Source organism: Thamnophis sirtalis, unplaced genomic scaffold, assembly GCF_051295495.1.
Source record: "Thamnophis sirtalis isolate CommonGarterSnake01/CBP01778 unplaced genomic scaffold, rThaSir2_p1.2 scaffold_12, whole genome shotgun sequence".
NCBI lineage: Eukaryota > Metazoa > Chordata > Lepidosauria > Squamata > Natricidae > Thamnophis > Thamnophis sirtalis.
Genome location: NW_028261392.1, coordinates 56,830,487 through 56,855,146, shown reverse-complemented (window position 1 = coordinate 56,855,146; position 24,660 = coordinate 56,830,487). Strand labels below are relative to the sequence as shown.

At 43.3% G+C, this 24,660-nt stretch overlaps 1 protein-coding gene across 1 annotated transcript; it reads left to right on the top strand.

Moving 5' to 3' along the window:
* The first annotated feature begins 5,042 nt into the window (after positions 1–5,042).
* SERPINC1 (serpin family C member 1) lies at positions 5,043–21,362 on the top strand. Its single transcript, XM_087726753.1, has 7 exons — positions 5,043–5,230; positions 7,585–7,951; positions 9,530–9,745; positions 13,026–13,163; positions 16,221–16,614; positions 18,667–18,731; positions 21,120–21,362. Exons 2-7 carry the CDS (start codon positions 7,589–7,591, stop codon positions 21,291–21,293), a joined length of 1,350 nt encoding a protein of 449 aa, XP_087582879.1. The 5' UTR covers positions 5,043–5,230; positions 7,585–7,588; the 3' UTR covers positions 21,294–21,362.
* The last annotated feature ends 3,298 nt before the right edge of the window (positions 21,363–24,660 follow it).

The window sequence follows — 24,660 nt, the reverse complement described above, 5'->3', positions numbered from 1 at the left end:
AGGACTCCGGGCGGCTTACAAACAGAGAAAAAAAAGAGAGAGAGAGAGAGGGAAAAAAAACAGTTTAAAATCACAACACCACATACATTCAATCTAATCGGGGCTGGACCTCAACAGTGAGGCCTGCCGGAACACCAGGTTTTTACAGCTTTCCTGAAGGCCATGAGAGTGGGTATGGTCCGGATCTCTGGGGGTAGCTGATTCCAAAGAATCGGAGCAGCCACAGAGAAGGCTCTCCTCCAGGAGCCCGCCAGCCAACACTGTCTGGCTGACAGCATTTGAAGGAGGCCCAATCTGTGGGATCTTACTGGCCTATAATAACTCATGGTAATGGGAAGTCTGTATGGTAAACATAGTGATGAGCCAGGCAATCTGCCACTCAAATTCTGGATTAATTGAAGCTTCCAATTCTCCAAAGATGCCCCTCCTAGAGCACCTTCAACCAGGTACCACCTTCAGCAGTTCAACCATTCAACTCAATCATTGGGGCCTCCTGATTCAGGTCGGAAGACAGTTGGCAGGCCAGTTAATGCTGGGCAAAAAGTTTTCTTTTCCGGCTGTGGCTTCCACCTGTTAAGCAAGTTGCAGGTGACATTTGGGGATAGCACAGCTGTTATTTCTGGAGAGCATTGATGTTTATTGACTTGATCTTGGAAATATTTCATTTGAGCCTATTTTACCCATCCAGATCCTGACAGCCTCTCCACATTTTCAGACATTCCATAGTTTCTCCAGCTCAGCCTGGATGTTGATGTTGACTTTGAGTGTGATTACTGGACTTGAGATCCTTCGCCTCGGACCAATGGATGATCTCACCCAGCAACTTCATATAGATGCTAAATAACAGCAGAGTATCAAGCAGTACAGTATCTCATGTTGGGAACACTTTCCTATGAGTTCTAATCAGAACTGGCCACTGGGTGGAAGTGGAACTAGAATTCTAAATAGAATCATAGCATTGGAATGGAGCTTAGAGGCCATTTTGTTCAACCCCCTATTTAGTGCCGCATCCACAGGATCTTTTGACAAACTACCATCCAGCCTTTGAAGATTCTTTAACAACACATAGTGTGATATTTATATATGGCCTATAAGTGGTACAATTCAAGTTCTTCCTCAAGTCAAACCTAAACCCATTTCCTTGAAGTTTTAACCAATTGATCCCGTACCTGTTAAAATACTCTTGAAGCTTAAATAAAAGTTCACTCCCTCTTTGATGTGACAACTCTTCAGATATTTGAAGGTTGCTATTCTATTTCCTATTACCTCTCTTGTAGGCTAACCGTCCACATCCTCTCTTTCTCACAGAGCCACATTATAAACATAGATTCAACATTATGAGCCGAGGTGGCGCAGTGGTTAAATGCACCACTGAGCAGCATTCTGTGATAGTTATGCCAAGAGATAAAGAGGAATGGACAAAGGCATCAAAGATGGTTGCAAGAGGGACACTTTAAGGCACAAGAGACACAGTTGGCCAAGAGCTCTAGCAATCCCAAAGACACAGCAGGGAGAGAGTCCTGAGATACCATGTGCTTTGCGCAAAGCAGTGTGATTCTAGCGTGGCACGACAAAACCGCGGTCCACTAAAGCGCGCCCGATTAAAGCGCGTACCTGACGTCATCAGCAGCGCGACAAATACGACCGCGGAGAAAAAAGGGCACTTTAAAAAGCGCTTTTAAAGCAAGCCGATTCACGTAAAGGTAAGGGTTAGGGTTAGGTTAAGGGTTAGCATTAGGTTTAGCGTTAGGTTAAGGGTTAGGTTTAGGGTTAGGTTAAGGGTTAGGGTTAGGTTTAGTGTTAGGTTTGGGGGGGTTAGGGTAAGGTTTTCGCGTTAATTTTAACTTTACCGCTCACAGCGTGATGTTTTCGTCACGCTGTGATGACGTCAGGTACGCGCTTTCGTCGAGCGCACTTGGGTCTACCGCGGTTTTGTGGTGGAACCGATTCTAGGAGCTAGAAATCAGGATCTGCCAGTAACTTAGTGGACTCTGGGCAGAAGAAATAGGATAAATGAGCTTTTCTTGAGGGCGTTAACTACCAACTAATTCAAACATTCTCCAGAAATGCACTAAAATGTTTTAGATGCAGCATATATACAAAAATTATGTTGGTTTGTAGTCATACAAGGAAAGATCTCTTGCAGAACACACAGCTGGTAGCAGATTCTAATTCAGGCTGCTGTAAAGCCCCCCTTTGAGGCATTAGGGGAAATGCCTGATAATAAAAATCACAAATAGGCCATCTTCAATAAAACTACCTTTCCTTTCCGCCTTTTTTTCATACGACGTTTTCACTGTTGCTACATTCCACCAAAGAATTTGAAGCTAGGTCCTAAGTGGTCATTAAAATCAGAAAATTGTAAATAAGCCTAATAAATGTCTCTCATCAACAAGCCCCATTTCATGGATGATAATAATTTCTATGGGACACGTATTTCCCTCCCCCCCTTGAAAAAAAACCCACCTAATTTCAATTTAATTTAAAAGTTTTGGGTTTTAGCAGGCTTGCTTTATTTATCTAGGGAAAATAATATCTAGATATACATATAAGAAAAATGATGTTCAAGGGACTATTTTCTGCTCAGCTGTGAATCCTTTTAACAACCAGGTGGGGTTTTTTTTAATGCTCAAGTCTAACCACAGCTGTTTGTGGTTGAAAAGGCAGAATGGGAGAAGCAGCCAGAGACTTTTCTCGGCTTGCAGATTCTGGCAACTCTTCTGGGTGCAGCCACCAAGCCGTGGCATGACAAAACCGCGCTCGACTAAAGCGCGCCCGATTAAACCGCGTCGCTGACGTCATCAACAGGGCGACAACAGCGAGCGCGGAGAAAGTAGGGTGCTTTAAATAGCGCTTTGAAAGCAAGCCGATTCAAGTTAAGGTAAGGGCTAGGGTTAGGTTTAGGGTTAGGTTAAGGGTTAGGGTTAGGTTTAGGGTTAGGTTAAGGGTTAGGTTTAGGATTAGGTTTAGGGGGGTTAGGTTTAGGTTTAGGGGTTAATTTTAGGTTTAGCGTTTACAGCGTGCTTCTGTCTCCACGCTGTTGTCGCCCTGTGATGACATCAGCTACGCGGTTTCGTCGAGCACCCTTTAGTCGAATGCGGTTTTGTGGTGGAACCCCACCAAGCAGAGTAGGGTGAAATTGACCAGAGGTCTGGATGGGCCCTTTTTCTTTTCCCCAGTGTCAAATAGAAGAGCCAGAAAGCTTCTTGGTGTCGGTATGGGTTAGTTTAACTTACCGAAGAGCCTTAAAATGGAAGTTCCCCAAACATGCACTCCAAACTGTAGAGGGTATGAAGAGATCATCGTGGCTGCCCTTCTTCAAGAGAGAGGGGGAAGCTGGTAGGAAAGTGGACTCAGAAGTCGAGTATTTTGTAAAAGGAAGTTTTAGCTGTGCTTGGAGTACCAGATCTGAGCTGCAACAATCCTGGCAATAAAGGGTAGTAACATGTTAGAGATTTAGTAGCCATAAGCATCTTGGAGGTTTCAGTACACTGTGTGGGTTCACTGACAAAAGGGCGCCCGACAAAAGTGCGCCCAACTAAACCGCGGTGACAAAACCGCGAGTTCTAAACCGCGCCAACGGATGAGCGCTGAAGCGCACCGACAACAGCACGCCGACATAAGTGCGCTCTAAACCTAACCCTAACCCTAAACCTAACCGTAAACCTAAACCTAAACCTAACCTTAACTTAAATCGCGCTTCTGTCGGCGCGCTGTCGGCGCACTGTTGTCGGCACATTGATGACATCGTGGTTTTAGCCCCGCAGTTTTGTCGGCATGCTTTTGTCATGCGCGCATTTGTCGCATCACACACTGGGTGGAGTGGGGAAACGAAGGGGAGCATTTAGAACCTAGCCCACTATCCTTGTGTGGAACTACCCATTGTTAAAATCCTTGAAAGATGCAATGGGAGCCTGCACTCCCAACCAGGGGTGGGTTTCAACCGGTTCGTGGCGGTCCCTGCGAACCGGTTGGTCGGCGAACCCAGAAGTAAGTAACTTCTGGGAACGGCGACTGGCCCACCCACCCGCCAGCACTCCTTACCCGGTTTTGACGAGTTCTGTGCTTCCACGCATGCGCAGGATGCATACAGCGCCTGCGCGATCCTCCAGGAGCAGCTGGAGCATCGCACAGACGCTAGTACGCATGCGTGCACCGCACGCGTGCACGCGCGCGCTGCCGGCCCCGTTCCAACCGAACCGGTTGGAATGGGGCGAGAAACCCACCCCTGCCTCCAACCCAGTCATATTTCCCCATTGTTAAAATCCTTGAAAGATGCAATGGGAGCCTGCACTGGAGTGTCTCTTCCCCTCCAACCAGGGGTGGGTTTCAACCGGTTCGCGGCGGTCCCTGCGAACCGGTTGGTCGGCGAATCCGGAAGTAAGTAACTTCCGGGAATGGCGAAGGGCATCCCGTGCGCCCGCACTCCTTACCCGGTTTTGACGAGTTCTGCGCTTCCACGCATGCGCAGGATGCATACAGCGCCTGCGCGATCCTCCAGGAGCAGCTGGAGCATCGCACAGACGCTAGTACGCATGCGTGCACCGCACGCGTGCACGTGCGCGCCGCTGGCCCCGTTCCAACCGAACCGGTTGGAACGGGGCGAAAAACCCACCCCTGCCTCCAACCCAGTCATATTTCCCCATTGTTCTCTCCACTATTTGTTATCTGCAGGCTCTGACCTCACCACGGTGTACTTTAATCACTGTTTCTGGCAAAGGGCTGGGATTCTGACTCCAGCACTCCTCAAAAAGAGGCCCTTGGAAAGCCCCATTGTTTGCTTTCGCTCCAAAGAATTCTCTTCGACCTAACAGGAATAAGTCTTAAAATCTCTCTCGGTGGCTAAACGAAGATTATGCACAGCAAAGAAGGCAACTTCCTTTTCAATGACAGTTTTCTCACTGGGTTGGGTCTGTGCCATATGTGTGTGGCATGTTGTCCTCAGGTTGAACATTAAAGCTTTTTCTCAGAATAAACATTGCTTTGCTCTCCTATTTGTTTAACTTGCTTTTCGAGATCAATGGCCTTTGACCGTCATGGCTTTCCCACCCCCTTTCCTCTTCTCTCCTTCTCTTGTTTTGGAGCTGGTTGAGGACAGTACGACTGGGCAATAAGCTCCATCAGGAATATTCTATCAGGATTGAAATTGGGTTTGGTTTTTTTTTGCCTAAAGTAACAATTCAGCCCTTTGAACATCCTACGCTACTGGAGAGAAATAACGCAGGAAGAGGTAAGAAATTTCAGATATTTACTATGCAAAGAAAACATACAACACAATGGTAGAAGTATGTAATAACTTTCACTAGAAAAATAGGAATTGGTTAACAGAATGGGAAAAAAGAATATAATTTTCCCACATTCTTTCACAAACTTTATTGTGAAATAAAGGTTTTCAATGAGAAATCTTCAGTAGCTTCTTATGTGGGATCAATCCCAAGTGAAGTAGCAGTCTTCTTTGGTAACAGATTTTAGGGAAACATTAAACGGCCATGAGTGGTCAGTTATCTAGTGCAGTGGTCTCCAACCTTGGCAACTTTAAGACCTGTGGACTTCAACTCTCAGAGAGTTTGGGAATTGAAGTCCACAAGTCTTAAAGTTGCCAAGGTTGGAGACCACTGATCTAGTGTATTGTTACATTCTTCTCTAGAATCATTTAAATGTTCAACCTTTGGGGCTATTTTTAAAAAGAATGTCAGGAGGTGCTTGCTAGAAACCAAGAGATGGGTGAGTTCTAGTGCCACCTTAGGCATGAAAGTCTCTCAGCCCAACTCACCTCACAGGGTTATTGCAAATTAATTTACTGAGTTACTTAACTCCAATTAATAAAGGGAGGATTGAAAGAGGCTAAATCTAAGATTTCCTTCTAATAGTTCTAGAACTCAAAGGCAGTTTAATGGAATCTGATATGGTAAATAACGGCAGTCAAATGAATGGCTTTCTTCCTAGGCTTCAACTTTAATGGTTTTTCAAGGAGGGTTAGATAAATATATGTAAATTAAGCTCTAAATCCTTGATAGTCACAACAATATAGACTACAGGTTGCTGGGAAACAATGGCAGGAGATGGCTACTGTTTTTGGTTGGTTGTTATGTAGCTAACCAAATATCTAATTAATGCATCTCACCCCAAAATATCCTCTTATAAGCAGTTGAACTTCCTATAAAAATCAAAGATCCTATTGTATGTGAAAATTCCATTCTTAAATTGCAGATTAAAACCATCTGCGGGATATATGCTAATTGTTGTGAATTTATTATTTTCCTTTTGAAGCTGCTAGCCGAGGTAGTTTTTGTCTTTTCTTTTTCTGTTTCAAAGTAGACAAGAAAAAGTCCATTTATATGAAGAGATTGACATACGTGGTCAAGGCTGTGGGCTGTGACTCTCCTTTACCCAACTTGAAGTAAAAGGAAATGTCTGTTAATCTGTTGTAACTGTGCTTAGAATCCTACCCTTCATTCCTTCCAGTGGTGGGTTTCAAAAATTGTTTGAACCTACTCTGTGGGTGTGGCCTCCTTTGTGGGAGTGGCTTGCCGCCCATGTGACCGGATGGGAGTGGCTTGCCACCCATGTGACCGGATATGAAGATGCCGACGACACTTGTCAGAACCACCTTAAATTACCTCACACACAGCACTGGCATGCATAAGAATACGATGTAAACTTGTTTTTTAAAAGGCATCTTTGGTTTGCGTTAAAACAACTTCAACACCCGCAATGTTCTGATTGCACCACAAACGCAGTAGTCATCCTTACCTTTCACAGAGGCACTGAGTTTTATAAATATGAGCATGATAGTGTAGAATAATCATATCCAAGGACCAGTGGTGGGTTTCAAAAAATTTTGGAACCTCTTCTGTAGGTGTGGCCTGCTTTCCGGGTCCACTGGTGGAACCTCTTCTAACCGGTTTGGTAGATTTGACGAACCGGTTCTACCGAATAGGTGCGAACTGGTAGGAACCCACCTCTTGATTCCTTCCTATTTCTCAAAGCAATCCCTAGGAAAACCAAATGCCAGTCAGGAATATACGCACGTGTCTCTTGGCTTAGGGTGCTTCTACCAAAAATGGCATTAGCTTTCTGTCAACCATTCAAATCACTCCTCCAAATGGTTCACACACCACACTGGAATGTAAAATGGTCTTGATTTGGGGGAAAAATGTGTTGTAATAGGTTCCACCACAAAACCGCGGTCGACTAAAGCGCGCTCGATGAAACTGCGTACCTGACATCATCACAGCGCGACGGAAAAAGCACGCTGTGAGCGGTAAAGCTAAAATCAACACGTAAACCTAAACCTAACCCCCCCAAACCTAACCCTAAACCTAACCCTAAACCTAACCCTTAACCTAACGCTAAACCTAACGCTAACCCTTAACCTAACCCTAAACCTAACCCTTACCTTTACGTGAATCAGCTTGCTTTAAAAGCACTTTTTAAAGCACCCTTTTTTCTCCGCGGTCGTTGTTGTCGCGCTGCTGATGACATCAGCGACGCGCTTTAATCGGGCGCGCTTTAGTGGACCGCGGTTTTGTCGTGCCACGGTTGTAATATACAGTCCCAAATGTTATTTTCTCTTGATTACAGGAAGATGCATTCCCTGATATTGTTTCTTTTATGTTTGTACTCTACTGGCACCATAAAGGCCCACCCAGTACAAGATATATGTACTGCCAAGCCAAAGGATATCCCTGTAAATCCAGTCTGCATTTATCGTAACCCGGAGAAAAAGTTGCAAGAGGAGGTTGATCAAGAGAGAATTCCATCTTCTACCAACCCTCGTGTCTGGGAGTTGTCCAAGGCTAATTCCCGCTTTGCTGTCCTCTTATACAAGAATTTAACCAATGGCAGGGATGAAAATGAAAACTTCTTTATGTCACCAATCAGTATTTCCACCGCCTTTGCCATGACCAAGTTGGGTGCTTGTGGTAGAACTCTTCAGCAGCTAATGACGGTAAATGTCAGGTTAGGACTGTGGTCAGGTTCCTTGGTGATTAGGTTGGATTTGGGCTACTACTGCAAAGATCATTCTCCTCCCATTTTATATCCACAGCCTTAACATACTTTTAAAGAAAAATAGATGTCATTATCAAGGAAGCGTGTTACAGAGCAGTGTATATAAGATACTTCCTTACAATCTATCGTCTCCTTAAAATCCATGAATACTAAAATTGCGTGGCATGACAAAACCGCGCTCCACTAAAGCGCGCCCGATTAAACCGCATCGCTGACATCATCAGCAGGGCAACAACAGCGACTGCGGAGAAAAAAGGGCGCTTTAAATAGCGCTTTGAAAGCAAGCCGATTCAAGTTAAGGTAAGGGTTAGGTTTAGGGTTAGGTTAAGGGTTAGGGTTAGGTTTAGGGTTAGGTTAAGGGTTAGGATTAGGTTTAGGATTAGGTTTAGGATTAGGTTTAGGATTAGGTTTAGGGGGGTTAGGTTTAGGTTTAGGGGTTAATTTTAGCTTTAGCGTTTACAGCATGCTTTTTTCATCGCGCTGTGATGACATCAGCTACGTGGTTTCGTCGAGCGCGTTTTAGTCGAACGCGGTTTTGTGGTGGAACCCTAAAATTGTTATGCACTAATGATACATGCGCATGTACACATTCCGATTCTAAAAATCTGAATTAAAAACCTTCAAATTGTTCAAAATGAAGGCAGCTTCTTTGTCGATGTGGATCAGCCAGGCATACTAAGTTTTGAAGCCTGATAAGAGCCATGATTTCCATATACTTTGCACTGAAAACATCTTTGAATGAGGGTTCCCTCCATACATTCAAATATTTTGAGGGACAGATCACAAAGTCAAATGAAAAAAATGTTATTTAGCATAAACGCGACCATTGTTTGCACAATTAATTTTCTAGGCTTCTAAAATAATGTGCCAATGATTTCTGAGGCTTAGTAAATTTTCCCGTGGCATGCCAAAACCGCGGTAGACTACAGCGTGCCCGTCGAAAGCGCATACGTGACGTCATCAGCAGCGCGACAAATAAAATTAAAAATAAATTAAATTAAAATTAAAATAAAATTAAAGCAAGCCGATTCACATAAAGGTAAGGTTTAGGTTTAGGGTTAGGTTTAGGGTTAGGTTAAGGGTTAGCGTTAGGTTTAGCGTTAGGTTAAGGGTTAGGTTTAGGATTAGGTTAAGGGTTAGGGTTAGGTTTAGGGTTAGGTTTCGGGGGGTTAGGTTTAGATTTACGGATTAATTTTAAGTTTACCGCTCACAGCGTGCTGTTTTCGTCGCGCTGTGATGACATCACGTACGCGCTTTCGTCGAGCGCGCTTTAGTCTACCGCGGTTTTGTGGTGGAACCAATTTTCCTATATACCTGAAACCATTACAATGTTAAGCTTCTTCTGACCTTCAAATATGCCTCAAATGTGCCATGTTAATCTGGCATCACACTCTTTTCAGTTCCAATATCTCAACTGAAATTGGGCAGGCCACCAAGTGGCATTTTCTAGGCAGGGCCACTTCTTCCAATAGCTGAACTGTTTTCCAATTCCTTTCTCCTTGGTCTCTTTTTAAAGGTTTTTCAGTTTGATACCATTTCAGAAAAAACATCTGATCAAATCCACTTCTTCTTTGCCAAACTGAACTGCCGGCTGTACAAGAAAGTCAACAAATCCTCCGAGTTGGTATCAGCCAATCGCCTTTTTGGGGAAAAATCTCTCAAATTCAATGAAACCTACCAGGACATTAGCGAAGCGGTTTACGGAGCTAAACTTTGGCCTTTGAACTTCAAGGTGAGCTAAGCATACAGTACAATGGGGTAAAGTTGCTCTATTTGCAAGTAGTTGAGTATCATATTCTGTAAGCCTCAGGATCCTGTAATGTCCCTGAAAACCTTGGTGTGGTTCTGTAACTCTTTGAAAGCACCCTTGATTGCTGACTGAATGCTGCTGTGGGTGAATGCAAAGCAGTGGTGGGGTTCAAAAATTGTTCGAACCTACTCTGTGGGTGTGGCCTCTTTGTGGGAGTGGCTTGCCACCCATGTGACCGGATGGGAGTGGCTTGCCGCCCATGTGACCGGATATGAAGATGCCGACGACGCTTGTCAGAACCACCTTAAATTACCTCACACACAGCACTGGCGTGCATAGGAATATGATAAACTTGTTTTTCAAAAGGCATCTTTGGTTTGCGTTAAAACAACTTCAACACACGCAATGTTCTGATTGCACCACAAACGCAGTAGTCATCCTTACCTTTCACGGAGGCACTGAGTTTGATAAATATGAGCATGATAGTGTAGAATAATCATATCCAAGGACCAGTGGTGGGTTTCAAAAAAATTTTGGAACCTCTTCTGTAGGTGTGGCCTGCTTTCCGGGTCCACTGGTGGAACCTCTTCTAACCGGTTCGGTAGATTTGACGAACCGGTTCTACTGAATAGGTGCGAACTGGTAGGAACCCACCTCTGATGCAAAGTAATGAGCTGAGGTGGCGCATTGGGTAGAGTGCAGTATTGCAGGCCACTTCAGCTGACTGCTAGTTCAGCAGTTCAGTGGTTCAAATCTCACCGGCTCAAAGGTTGACTCAGCCTTCCATCCTTCCGAGGTGGGTAAAATGAGGATGTAGATGTGGGGGCAATATGCTGACTCTGTAACCCGCTTAGAGAGGGCTGAAAGCCCTATGAAGCGGTATATAAGTCTAACTGCTATTGCTATTGCTAAAGTAACATTTTCTCTGTTGTACTTTGGCTTTTGGCCTGGTGATGCCCCAGCCTTTGAATAGTGTTGATTTCCCTGTCTTTGTCTTACTCCACACTTGGCTTACCCTGCACTCCTTGGTTTACCACCCAGCCAGAAAAAAAGGTTCGAAAGAATTCAAACCTTTATGCACTCTGTTACGATGCTTTTGTTGTCCTAACAAAGATATTGCCTTTGTACAAGTTTTCGTATAGTCAGCATAGCTAATTTTATCACTTTCCCCCCAATCCATATATTGTATGCTTCTTGGATACACATTTTTTTCAAATGCTAACACTAATAATATATTGAAGTTATAACCAGTGTGGCATACATGACATTACCTCCTCCAGTTTTTCACAAGAAGAATCTCTTGACTTGCCAAAAACCATCCAGTAATATTTGAATATTTCTCAAATACGTGATGATCCAACAATATAAATGCTATACCATCCTATCTTGCAGGTAGGCTAGTACTCCGATAATCTTTTCTAATTCTGAGTTTATCTGCTTTAAGAGGAGAACAAAATTTGGGGTGGGACAAATCTAATCCAGGTTGCCAGGGGGGTGAATAATTGTAGTTCTTGGACTAGTTGAGAAAAAGAAAGAAAGAAAATTAAAAAAAACTAGTTCAGCCAGTTTCGACGCTGTCCTACTCCATTCAAGAGGGCAATTGTTATTGCTCTGATCCCACTGATTGTGGCATCCAAGTATTGTCTTGTTGCTTACTGCACTATGAACTTCTGCTTTTTAATTCGCAAGGTTAGCCATGAGGTTGTATTAAATTTGAGGTAGTTTTGATATCAATTATCTACAACATTAAAATAGTTTAATTCAATCCTTACTACCGTATAAGGCAGTATTTCCCATCCTTAGAAACTTTTAAGATGTGTGAACCTCAACCCCTAGAATTCCCCAGCTGGCATTCTGGCTAGGGAATTCCGGGATCCGGGTTTACTTATCTTAAAGTTCCAAAGGTTGAGGAACACTGCTGTAAGGAATGAGCTAATAATAACACGGGGAAGTCAATTGAGAGGGGAAATCTCCAAATGGTCACAGTATTTTATATTAATAGCATTTAATGGCTTTCATTGTATCTTGTATTCATTGTATTTCTTGTGTGTCCAATTACACTTGGCCAATAAAGAATTATATTCTATTCTATTAATATCTCATTGATATTTTAGTTGTATATGCTGTAAGTGTGTGTGCGCACATATAGATAGATAGATAGATAGATAGATAGATAGATAGATAGATAGATAGATAGATAGATAGATATGTTATATTTGTGCTGATAAATAAATAAAGGGAGACTAGTATAGATCTATTTCAAGCTATTTGGCTCTCATCAGCTAGCCATACCCTTACTGGGAATCGAGCCTGTGCTGTATTGCCTCTTAGGCAGATGTGTTAACCACTGAGCTACAGAGCTCGACTCCTTATCAGCCAAGCCAGGGTGAAAGGTATATATATGTGACTTTAAGATATAGATATAGATATAGATGATATAGATATAGATAGATGATATAGATATAGATATAGATATAGATATAGATATAGATATAGATAGATATAGATAGATATAGATAGATATAGATAGATATAGATATAGATATAGATATAGATATAGATATAGATATAGATATAGATATAGATATAAATATAGAGCCAAGGTGGCGCAGTGGTTAAATGCAGCACTGCAGGCTACTGCTAGATCAGCAGTTCAGCGGTTCAAATCTCACCGGCTCAGGGTTGACTCAGCCTTCCATCCTTCCGAGGTGGGTAAAATGAGGACCCAGATTGTTGGGGGCAATATGCTGACTCTCTGTAAACCGCTTAGAGAGGGCTGAAAGCCCTATGAAGCGGTATATAAGTCTAACTGCTATTGCTATTGCTATTGCTATTGCTATTGCTATAGATATAGATATAGATATAGATATAGATATGTTTTCGTAGATTTTCACGGGTGTAGGTATGCTGGTCTTGTTGTATTCAGGTCTTTTCCCATGTAAGATTGAGATTGTCTTGGCAACGTTCCAGCCTGAAGATGGCGGGTGAGACCTCGCTGAAACGTTGCCAAGACAATCTCAATCTTAGAAGATATTATATATTGCTGATAAATAAATGTAGGGAGATTAGTATAGATCTATTTCAAGCTATTTAGCTCTCATCAGCTAGCCATACCCTTGCTGGGATTCGAACTTGGGCTGTTTTTACATATTAAGCAGTTATATTAATCTCTAAGCCACAAGCTCTCTTCCCTTATCAGCTAAGCCAGGGGAATACATACATACATACATATCGCTACTTTTTTCCATGTTATCTCTTTCAGGAGAAGCCAGAATTATCTAGAAAAATCATCAATGATTGGGTGGCAAATAAAACTGAGAAGCGTATAACAAATGTGATCCCAGAAGGAGTCATTAATGAATTAACTGTTATGATACTAGTCAACACAATTTACTTCAAGGTATGGAAAATAAACCTTAAAACTGAATCTTGCAGATTTTTCTGAAAAGCTCCACTGAAAGTAATTTGGCTAACTTTGACTTCAATGCAACCCACATTTTTTTCAAGTTAAGACAGACAAGAAGAATGAAGCCTACCTAATTTGATAAGCACAATCTTCAAACCATTTCACACATTTCTAACAGATGTCCCTCCTCCAATAATAGGCCTTGCTGCTAATGAAAAAAAGGAGGAAGCTTGCCTGAGGTCTTCAATTTATTTAAATGCCTCTATTTAAACTCCTTATTCCTGACTTGTATTTATAACCAAATCTTGCAAGAGTTAGCAAATATATGTACAGATGATTGAATGCCTTTTGGCACAGTACTTTTTTTGTAGAATGTAGTAAATTCTTTCATTGCTTAATTTTAAATTCTGAATTTATCACAATTACATTTTACACCATATTCTTCTTTTATTATCCTCTCTTCAGAATGTGATAAGATGGAAGTGCTCCAGGTCAGGTCTCTCTAAAATCCTGCTATAAGAATCATCAGGTCAAGAACGCCTGATGACTATAAGTGTGGCCTCCTGTGCAATTACAGTATTGTTGCTTCCTATAGAGGGCTTTTTCTGAATCTGGTGGAATTTAAGAAATCTCAGTCTTAAGACAGCATATAACAGAAGGAAGAACAATCCTGTCTGGTTCTCAGTCTGCAGGTTTTAGAACATCCTCAAACTCTCTCAGTTTTTCAGGATGCCTGGCGAACAGCTAATGACTAGAACATTAGAACATACTAATAACATTTCCTGTTGGTTCCAGCAAATATTGCCAGATTTTATACTGTGCAAGGAAATAAGCTGGCACCAGTATTCTCAAGCATAGCTTCAAGTTTAATGTCACTTTCCAGTGTTTAGCAGACAAGAAATGCAGGCAAGAAAGTTAATTGAGTACTTTTTATCTGGCAATCTGGAAACCTGGCACAGAGTGACAAACAGTAAGGAAAACAAAATCAGTGCTACTGCGGTTTAACCGTGCACCCCTTAAATGCCCTTTACCCCACCCCCACAGTTCCACCCCCCCAAGCCCTGCCCCAATTACCACCCCTCATGCACCACCACTTTGCCAGTGTCCTTGCAGCTTTCCATCCAGCACGCCATGCTTGCTTTTGGCATGCCAGGCCCCTGCGTTTGCGCACGCTCTGTTGCTCATCTGGTCTGCCACGCATCAGCTGTTTATGAAGCCTGTTCTGACCCCCTCCTCTGTCCAGTAACGAAAGCCGAGGCAATCTTAATTAGAATGTCCTTTAATAGCAAGACCAAAATCTCTGTGGCTGAAAGCCAAGCAAACAAACAGATAAGGACCTTGGCAGCAACTCAGACAAACCTTGGCAGCAATCCAGCCTGCCAAGTTAGTTACAACAGTTCTCTTTAGTCAATGTGTTGGCTTCTGCAAGGGGGGCGTGTCCACAAGCAGTCTTTTTTATAGTCTGAAGAGAAGCCTAATGACCACCAGCTGAGTGCAATTACCTCCTGTAATTGCATAATTGTTCCTGACGCCTAGTAGCTCTTCAATGGCGTGCATCAAGGAACAACTCACTGCTGGCTTCTGCATCACTCTCCCTTGTCTCCTCCCCACTGGTCCAAGGCTCAGTTGCCACCTGGTGGCCAACCAGCCTCTCTGCGCCCTGCTCGTAGTTGGAACCCTGTCCAGGGTCCTCCACATCCTCCATAGCCGACTCATAGGGCCCCTCGCTGTTGGAGTCTGGTGGCAGCTCCAACGGCTCCTGCTGGGCCACAACAGAAGCCTATCCCCCAGCTGGCTTTCTGCAGACTCCTTAGCTACTGCAGGCTTGTCAGGGATGTACCTGCCCTCCCCACAGCTAGGCAGGGGTTCCTGGCATGTATGCGTTTGCCGGGCAGGGAATTCAGCAGGTGTGGATGTACGTCCCAGCTGGTGGCTCTCCTTCCATGCCCGAATGGCAGCCCCAGAGCGACTGGCAATCCAGGGGCTGACAGTTAACCTTTCCCCACTTTCCATGTCAAAATATTTGCAACCTACTAAACTTCTATCTCCCAAATGCCAATAAAGTGTGCCTACTTAGGCCCTGCTCCTAGGCTTCTCCTTGAGGCTTTCCTCCTTCCCTATTTTACTGTTTGTCAAGAAAGGAGCTTGGCTCCAGGTAATGAAAAGACGTGGATCTGTTTCTGCTTCTCCTCTTCTCTGGTGTCCAAGTTTATAGAAGAATTTGTGGATTTAAATCTTGTTTATGTTGTGAACATTTTCTAGAGATGTGTACTCAATGTGCCTAATATGGGTTAGGTTGTGTATTGCACTTTCTTATCGTCGTACTGGAATAAGCTTTCTTATAAATTTTCAATTGATTTTGTGGAAATCTGGATCCATTAAAAGAAAATAAATGCAGAGTTCTATAGAATATTTGTTCAGATAACATTTGTTCAACTAGCATTTGAAGGTTTAGGAGCAATAGTTTGGGACCAGGTTGGTGTACTGCCCTAACCCATGGTTCCACCACAAAACCGCGTTCGACTAAAGCGCGCTTGACGAAACCGCGTAGCTGACGTCATCACAGGGCGACAACAGCGCGGAGACAGAAGCACGCTGTAAACGCTGGACCTAAAATTAACCCCTAAACCTAAACCTAACCCCCCTAAACCTAATCCTAAACCTAACCCTAAACCTAACCCTAAACCTAACCCTAAACCTAACCCTTAACCTAACCCTAAACCTAATCCTAACCCTTAACCTAACCCTAAACCTAACCCTAAACCTAACCCTTAACCTAACCCTAAACCTAACCCTAACCCTTAACCTAACCCTAAACCTAACCCTAAACCTAATCCTACACCTAACCCTAAACCTAACCCTTATCTTAAGTTGAATCGGCTTGCTTTTAAAGCGCCCTTCTTTCTCCGCGCTCGCTGTTGTTGCCCTGTTGATGACGTCAGCGACGCGGTTTAATCGGGCACGCTTTAGTCGAGCGCGGTTTTGTTGTGCCACACTAACCCATTAACTTTCTGGCTGATGGCTCTGTTTTCTGTCACTATGTTGATCTAGGGTCACTGGAAATCCAAATTCCCTCTTGACAACACCAACGAGGAGCCCTTTTTTAGAGCCAACGCTGAGCCTTGCCAGGTGCCCACGATGTTTCAGGAAACGAGATTCCGTTATGCTTCCATCGCAAGTGCCAAAGTTCAAGTGTTGGAGCTCCCTTACCAAGGGGACGATATTACAATGGTCTTTATCCTACCTTATGTGGACACACCTTTGGCCCAAGTGGAGGAGCAGCTGACCGCAGAGAAGCTGGAAAGCTGGTTCGGTGCCTTGAAGGAGGTCTCTCTCTCAGTACATTTGCCCCGTTTCAAGATAGAAAGCAGCTTCAGCCTGAAGGAGAAACTCCAAGAAATGGGATTAAGAGATCTTTTCAGCCCTGAAAGAGCCAGTCTACCAGGTCAGTTGGGATGTGCTTTAATGGGACGCAACCATGAATTTAGTAAAAAATTATAATGCAGTCTTTCTCATCTATGGACCAGAATTCCCTCTTCAAGATACTTTTCCACATGCATTGTGGAAAATAGACTTTCTGTTTTACTTCAAAGAACCTTTTTGAAATGGCACTATAGCCCAAGCCAAGGAGACTGGTAACATGTTCTCTGATTAACCTGTTTTATTTTTTTAAATGTCATGAGCGATAGCTGACATCTAGGGAATGAAACTGTATGCCTTTTTGATTTGACCCCCACCTTGCCCATTCAAAAACTACAGCCAGACCGAATGTTCAAAGGAATGTTTTTATCAGTCCGGGCTCTTGCTGGCTACGAGCCCAAAATAAACACAGATAAATTCTCTGGCAAAAGTAAACTACAGCAAAACAGGATTATATAAATCAAATCACTTATCCAAGTGCTTTTTCTGGATGGTTGCAAACAAACTTGACTAGAACAGGAACAGAACCGGAATGTTGACTTCTGCAACCAGGGCGTGGCACCATCAGTCATTTTTATCCGCAGCAGGAGGATAACGAGCAACAGCTGCTCATTATCCTCTCCTGTGAATCGGTCAGCCCTTTTCTTGCGTGCATGCCGAAACAACTCACAGGAGGTTTCTGCCGAGTCACAACACCTTTTTATGTGTTAGTCAGAAAATGTGCTTCTAGATTCCTAATTTAATACTCCAGGTAGTTCAGAATTTTCATGCTATTTTGTTTAATATCTTGAAGACTCAGGATGGAAAAAGTGTTTTGGATGATTGAAGTAAGGGCATCTCCTATTCCTGGGTCAGAGACCCATGATTATCAATGTGCTTAGTTCCTCTTCCTTGTATATGCATAAAGAAATATGAACATGGTTATTTTTAAGAATATTACACAAACGAACTCCCTTAGACCCCAACTATTATTTTAGCACACACCTATTTTCTGATTTTAGATGAAGGGTGAGAAATTTGGATCTCCCAATATTGCTGAATTATGGCTCCTAGTCAGTGGTGGGTTTCAAAAATTGTTCGAACCTACTCTGTGGGTGTGGCCTCCTTTGTGGGAGTGGCTTGCTGCCCATGTGACCAGATGGGAGTGGCTTGCCGCCCATGTGACCGGATATGAAGATGCCAACGACACTTGTCAGAACCACCTTAAATTCCCTCACACACAGCATTGCATAAGAATAGGATGTAAACTTGTTTTTTAAAAGGCATCTTTGGTTTGCGTTAAAACAACTTCAACACACTCAATGTTCTGATTGCACCACAAACGCAGTAGTCATCCTTACCTTTCACAGAGGCACTGAGTTTTATAAATAGGAGCATGATAGTGTAGAATAATCATATCCAAGGACCAGTGGTGGGTTTCAAAAATTTTGGGAACCTCTTCTGTAGGTGTGGCCTGCTTTCCGGGTCCACTGGTGGAACCTCTTCTAACCGGTTCGGTAGATTTGACGAACCGGTTCTACCAAATAGGTGCAAACTGGTAGGAACCCACCTCTGCTCCCAGTGTTCCTTACTATAGCCCAAGCTGGTTGGTGCTAGTGAGAATTGTAATTCAGAAATTTCTAAAAACAGAAAAACAAAACCAAAAACCAAAACCCAACTAAAGATCTCCTGGTGTTAGCTATTAACTTGTAGTACGAACTGTAAACCTCTTCTCTTGTAAAATGATTTCCCTGATTACCTTCCTCAAATTCTTCCACAAATTCTTCACAGCCAAGCAATACTGAAGCAAATATAGAAATATACAGTGCATTTAGAGGTGCAATTTCTCACACAAGAGACAAGCATAGAGAAGGTGCATTCACTCTGCAACACCCCCAGAATGTTTTAACTCTGGACTCCTGACCTTGGGTGGGCCAGAATACCTAAAAATATTTGCAGAGTCGTTTATTCCAGCTAAGGTGACTGGTTTCTGCAAAGCTTTAGACCCCGTGGATCATTATTAACTTTTGTGTCTTTTTGGTTTCTCCCACAAGAAAATTCACTTTTTTTCCCCCCTTTGCACTGTTCTCTTTTTTAGGCATAACTGAAGATCCTGATGCAGGTCTCTATGTTTCTGAAGCATTTCACAAAGCCTTCCTTGAGGTGGGTCAGGTTTCCTTCTTTGTTTCCACTGTACTTTGTTCTCTTTCCTAAATTAAGCTTCAGCTATTGAATAAACCTATTGTTAGCTAAACCTAAAAGGCAAGTCATTCTGGATCACCATTGCACCACAGTAGAAATTGGTACAGGCCTATTTCAAGGAAGTGAAATACTTCAAAAGAAATTCTTTTATAAATGCTACCCTTTTAAAGAGTTCACACCAGTGGTGGGTTTCAAAAATTGTTCGAACCTACTCTGTGGGTGTGGCTTCCTTTGTGGGAGTGGCTTGCCACCCATGTGACCGGATGGGAGTGGCTTGCCGCCCATGTGACCGGATATGAAGATGCCGACGACACTTGTCAGAACCACCTTAAATTACCTCACACACAGCACTGGCCTGCATAAGAATAGGATGTAAACTTGTTTTTTAAAAGGCATCTTTGGTTTGCGTTAAAACAACTTCGACACACGCAATGTTCTGATTGCACCACAAACGCAGTAGTCATCCTTACCTTTCACAGAGGCCCTGAGTTTTATAAATATGAGCATGATAGTGTAGAATAATCATATCCAAGGACCAGTGGTGGGTTTCAAAAAAATTTGGAACCTCTTCTGTAGGTGTGGCCTGCTTTCCGGGTCCACTGGTGGAACCTCTTCTAACTGGTTCGGTAGATTTGATGAACCGGTTCTACCGAATAGGTGCGAACTGGTGGGAACCCACCTCTGGTTCTAGTCCTGCCTTAGCCATAAAACTCAGCTGGATGCCTTGGACCAGTCACTCTCTCTCTCTGCCAAACTCAACTCACAGGGTTGTTATTGTGGGGAAAATAAGGGGAAGGTATGTTGGGTATATTTGCTGCCTTGAGTTATTTGTAAAAATAACAAAGGCAGGAAGGAAGGAAACAAACAAAGCTTGCTCATCTAACCATTACGACTTGTTTAGCTGGATGGAAAATCTTTGTGGACAAACAGTCTTGTTAGTCAGCCTGTTTGGTTCCATCCACACCCTGAAATTCTGCCTCAAAATATCAGCTACCTCATTTAGCAGCTTCATACAGATATTAAAGATGAGGTGAGAGAGGATGCCCCCCACCGGGTGTGTGTGGGGGGCTCCACAAAGTATGACAGCACCACTGTGCTGACCTCATCTCCGTTCTTCCTGTTTGACTGACGTCTTTGAAGCCGTTCAGTACTTAAAAAGAACAAGATAAAAGAATGAATATCAAGCCCTGCTAGATGAAAGGAAAGAAGAGACAGATCCCTCCTCACTCCCTCACTGATCTTTTAGAAGAAACACTTTGAAAAGGGATTACTGTCTACTCATGAGAATTAAATAACTACAATAGGCATCTTTTGGGAATGGGCAGCAATGGGAAAGGAAGTGGCTATAGGGGGTTCACCGACAAATGCGGGCTTGACAAAAGCGCGCCGATGAAACGGTTCCACCACAAAACCGCAGAGGACAAAATCGCGCTCGACGAAAGCGCGCATTTGACGTCATCACAGCGCGACGAAAACATCGCGCTGTGATCGAAAAATGTAAAAATAAAGCGAAAACCTTACCCTAACCCCCCCAAACCTAACCCTAAACCTAACCCTAAACCTAACCCTTAACCTAACCCTAAATCTAACCCTAAACCTAACCGTTAACGTAACGCTAAACCTAACGCTAAACCTTAACGCTAAACGTAACCCTAACGCTCTAAACCTAACCCTTAACCTAACCCTAACCCTAACCCTAACCCTTACCTTTATGTGAATCGGCTTGCTTTAATTTTAATTTTATTTCAATTTTTAATTTTTTTTGTCGCGCTGTGATGACGTCACATGCGCGCTTTTGTCGAGCGCGATTTTGTCCTCCGCGGTTTTGACGGGTCACGGATGAAACTGCGGTGAGAAAACCACAAGGTCGAAATCGCACCGACGAATGAGTGCAGAAGCGCGCCGACAACAGCGCGCCGACAAAAGTGCACCTTCAACAAAGAACTAATAACAACCTAATAACCCTAACCCTAACCCTAACCCTAACCCTAAACCTAATCCTAAACCTAACCCTAAACCTAACCCTAAACCTAATCCTAAACCTAACCCTAAGCCTTAACTGAAATCGCGCTTTTGTGGCCGCGGTTTTGTTGGTGCGTTGGTGCGTTTATGATGTCACGGTTTTCTTGCCACGGTTTCGTCGGTGCGCTGTTGTCATGCACGCATTTGTCGGGTCACGGCTATAGGGATAACTATAGTCTAACTAACAGTAACTATAAAGTATTGCCGCCCTAATGTTCTTAGGGGAAAAAGATTGTCAATGGAGGGGAGGGGGGAAATCCCCATAAGTGTTTCTATTTGGTCTCTGATGAATGTTTCTAATTCAGCATGCACATTTTATTTCTTCAGGTAAATGAAGAAGGCAGTGAAGCAGCCGCTTCCACCACAGTTGTAATTTCCGGTCGCTCACTTCCTTGGAACAAAATTGTCTTCAATGCCAACAGGCCTTTTATAGTACTCATTAGGGAAGTGGATATAAATGCCCTCCTTTTCTTGGGCAAAGTGGCTGATCCCTGTTCCTAAAATCTCCGATTGGTCTTCTTAAACCAATAAACCAATAAATCAATAAAAGAAAAAAAGATTAAGCCAACATCCACCTGTCTTTCTTTTTTTTTTAAAATGTGTTTTTATTTTTCCATTTTCATTTTCGTACAGTCACATATATACTGTGCAGAACCGGGGCCATATAACATTAAACAATAAACACAGCCATTTCTCTTGTCGACAATACCCCCCAAAATAGAAACCCAATGTACCTCTTCGACCCTCCATACACCCTTTCTTTCGCCCCCCTCCAACTTCCCTTCTTCCCTCCATCATTCCCCTCTACCCTACTTCCCCTCTCCCTCTACCACTCCTCTCTCCCGATACGCTCCCTCCCTTCCTCCTCCCCCTCCCTCCAGTCCTCTCTCCCACCCTCGCTACCCCTCTTTCTTCTATCCCTCTACTCCTCCCTTCGGTGTATTTCTACAATCTATTAATATATTCAGCTTGTCCTATTTTTACAGTGAAATTAAAGAGCAACAGTATACAAGTGCCGTCACGTTACTTTAAAATCTAGCACATACTATATATCCCCCCTCCCCCCTCCCCCCTAATACCCCACCTCCCTTCCCCCCACACCTGTCTTTCTGTTGCATTATAACAAGCTCGGTGCATGCAGCCAAATAAATGTAACTTTTCAAAGAGAGCATCCCTGTTTTGTGACTTACTTCAACGGCTGGTCCTACAGTCCAGCCTTGTTCCAACAGGAGGACCCTGGGAAGCGGTTGAGTCAGCACAATCCAGCTTTCACTTGCAAACAAGGTCACAATCTGACAGTTTAGTGTGACTCCATTCTTTATTGCTTTCCCCTTCTACCCAGCATTTGTTTTATTTGCTAATCCAACTTGGAATCAGAGTAAAGAGTTCCAATATATTTATGCATGTCCGGAAATGAATCTACTTACAAGAAGCAGAGAATCCAGAGCACTTTCTCAATAAATTGCAGAATCCTTATCTAGTAGATTTTTAGGAGAACATGTAGCATTAGAAATGATGGAATTATAACAAATATATGATTGACTCTCTAAATGAAATGTGAAGACGCTAATACAGATCGACCTAACAACCATTCAGTTGACCAGTTGAAGTTACAACTGCACATAAAAAGTGACTTGTTACCAGTGGTGGGATTCAGCTGGTTCGCACCTATTCGGGAGAACCAGTTGTTAACTTCCTAAGCAGTTCGGAGAACCGGTTGTTGGAAGAAATCTTTTAGTTTTTTTCCCACTTTACAGGGCTAATCCTGTAAGGAAGGCAGGAAGGAAACATTCTGGGGTTGTTTCTAGCCTAATCTTTATTGCCCTGCTTACAGAAACTGCCTCTCCGGTTAACCCTTATGACATTGTAACAACTAAGGCAAAGGGCCCATTGATGTGAGTGATGTTGAGTTAGCCATGGCCACCCAGTCACATGACCACCGAGCCACGCCTACCTAGCTGGTCATTAGGGCAGAGAACCGGTTGTTGAATTATTTGAATCCCACCACTGCTTGTTACCAACTTTCACACAACCATTGGAGCCTTCCCATGGTCACATGATCAAAATCCAGGCCCTTGGCAACCGGCATGTATTTGTGACGGTTGCAGTGCCCCAGTGTCATGTGATCATCATTTGTGATCTTCCCAGCCAGCTTTCGACAAGCAAAGTCAATGGGGGAAGCCAGATTTGTTTAACAACTGCATGATTCACTTAACAACTACAGGGATTTGCTTAGTAACTGTGGCAAGAAAGGACTTAAAATTGGGCAAATCTCACCTGCCTTGATTAGCAATAAAAAACCTTGGGCTCAATTGTGGTTGCAAGCCAAGACTACCTGTACAATTAAGACTCCCTACCCCATTCTGAGGGCTGAATCAAGGAAGATAATAGCAATAGCAATAGCAGTTAGACGTATATACCGCTTCATAGGGCTTTCAGCCCCCTCTAAGCGGTTTACAGAGTCAGCCTATCGCCCCCACAGTCTGGGTCCTCATTTCACCCACCTCGGAAGAATGGAAGGCTGAGTCAGCCTTGAGCCGGTGAGATTTGAACCGCTGAACTGCAGATAACAGTCAGCTGAAGTGGCTGCAGTACTGCACTCTAACCACTGCGACACCTCGGCTCTATAGACAGGTAGTCGACTTACAACAGTGACCGTTTGAAATTATGTCACTGAAAAAAGTAACTTATGCCCATTTTTGTTCACTTTGACCATTGCAGCATCCCCATGGTCATGTGATTAAAAATTCAGACACTTGGCAACTGACCCATATTTATGATGGTTGCAGTGTCCCTTGTGTTCCTCTCTTGCGACCTTCTGACAAGCAAAATCAATGGGGAAGCAAGATTCACTTAACAACTGTGTTACTAACTTCGCAACTGTAGTGATGCACTTATCTACGACAAGAAATGTCGTAAAATGAGGCAAAACTCATTTAACAGAAATTCTGGACTCAATTATCGTCATAAGTTGAGTACTACCTGTATATGCTATTTATGATTCACCGACAAAAGGGCGAACGACTAAACCGCGCTCGACTAAACCACGTCGCTGACGTCAACAAGGCGACACAGCGCGGAGACAGAAGCGCGCTGTGAAAGTAACCCTAAACCTAAACTTAACCCCTAACCCTAAACCTAACCCTAAACCTAATCCTAAACCTAACCCTAAACCTAACCCTAAACATAACCCTAAACATAACCCTTGCCTTAAGTTAAATCGGCTTTCTTTCGACGCGCTATTGTAAAGCGTCCTTCTTTCTCCGCGCTGGCTGTTGTCGCCGCGTTGATGACGTCAGCGACGCGGTTTAGTCGGGCGCGGTTTTGACGTTCGCCCTTTTGTCAGGTCACGGCTATTTATAATCTTATTGTAAAATGTTTTGCAATTAATATGCCCCCTTATTTTCAATGTATAGCCGTTGACTTAAAAGGAAGAAACCATTTCTTATGATTCCAACCAGCGATTGTATTATACCAGTGGTAGTCAACCTGGTCCCTACCGCCCACTAGTGGGCGTTCCAGCTTTCATGGTGGGCGGTAGGGGTTTGCTGTAACTCTGCTTTATAAATTTTATAAAGTAAAGTTACTTCCCTACTTTATAAATCACCATGACTGTGGAACCTGTGGGCGGTTAGAAAATATTACTACTAACAGAAATACAAAGGTGGGCGGTAGGTATAAAAAGGTTGACTACCCCTGGTATTATACAAATTCTGGTCTGTGGCATGGCTGGGTAAATGAGCACAGGGCACCTGCTTGGAGTGTGGGTAGAGCTTCTTTGACAGAAAATCAAATGTATAATTCAGCAGATGAAGATAGGCTACAAAGGTAGAACCTTGGGAGCAGTGGTGAAATTCAATTTTTTTTT

What these genes read in the sequence shown, in the direction of transcription:
- SERPINC1 (XM_087726753.1), top strand. Translation starts at nt 7,589, where the DNA reads ATGCATTCCCTGATATTGTTTCTTTTATGTTTGTACTCTACTGGCACC. An exon ending in TCAACACAATTTACTTCAAG is followed by an intron (nt 13,164 to 16,220) that starts GTATGGAAAATA and finishes ATGTTGATCTAG; the next exon opens with GGTCACTGGAAATCCAAATT. An exon ending in TGAAAGAGCCAGTCTACCAG is followed by an intron (nt 16,615 to 18,666) that starts GTCAGTTGGGAT and finishes TCTCTTTTTTAG; the next exon opens with GCATAACTGAAGATCCTGAT.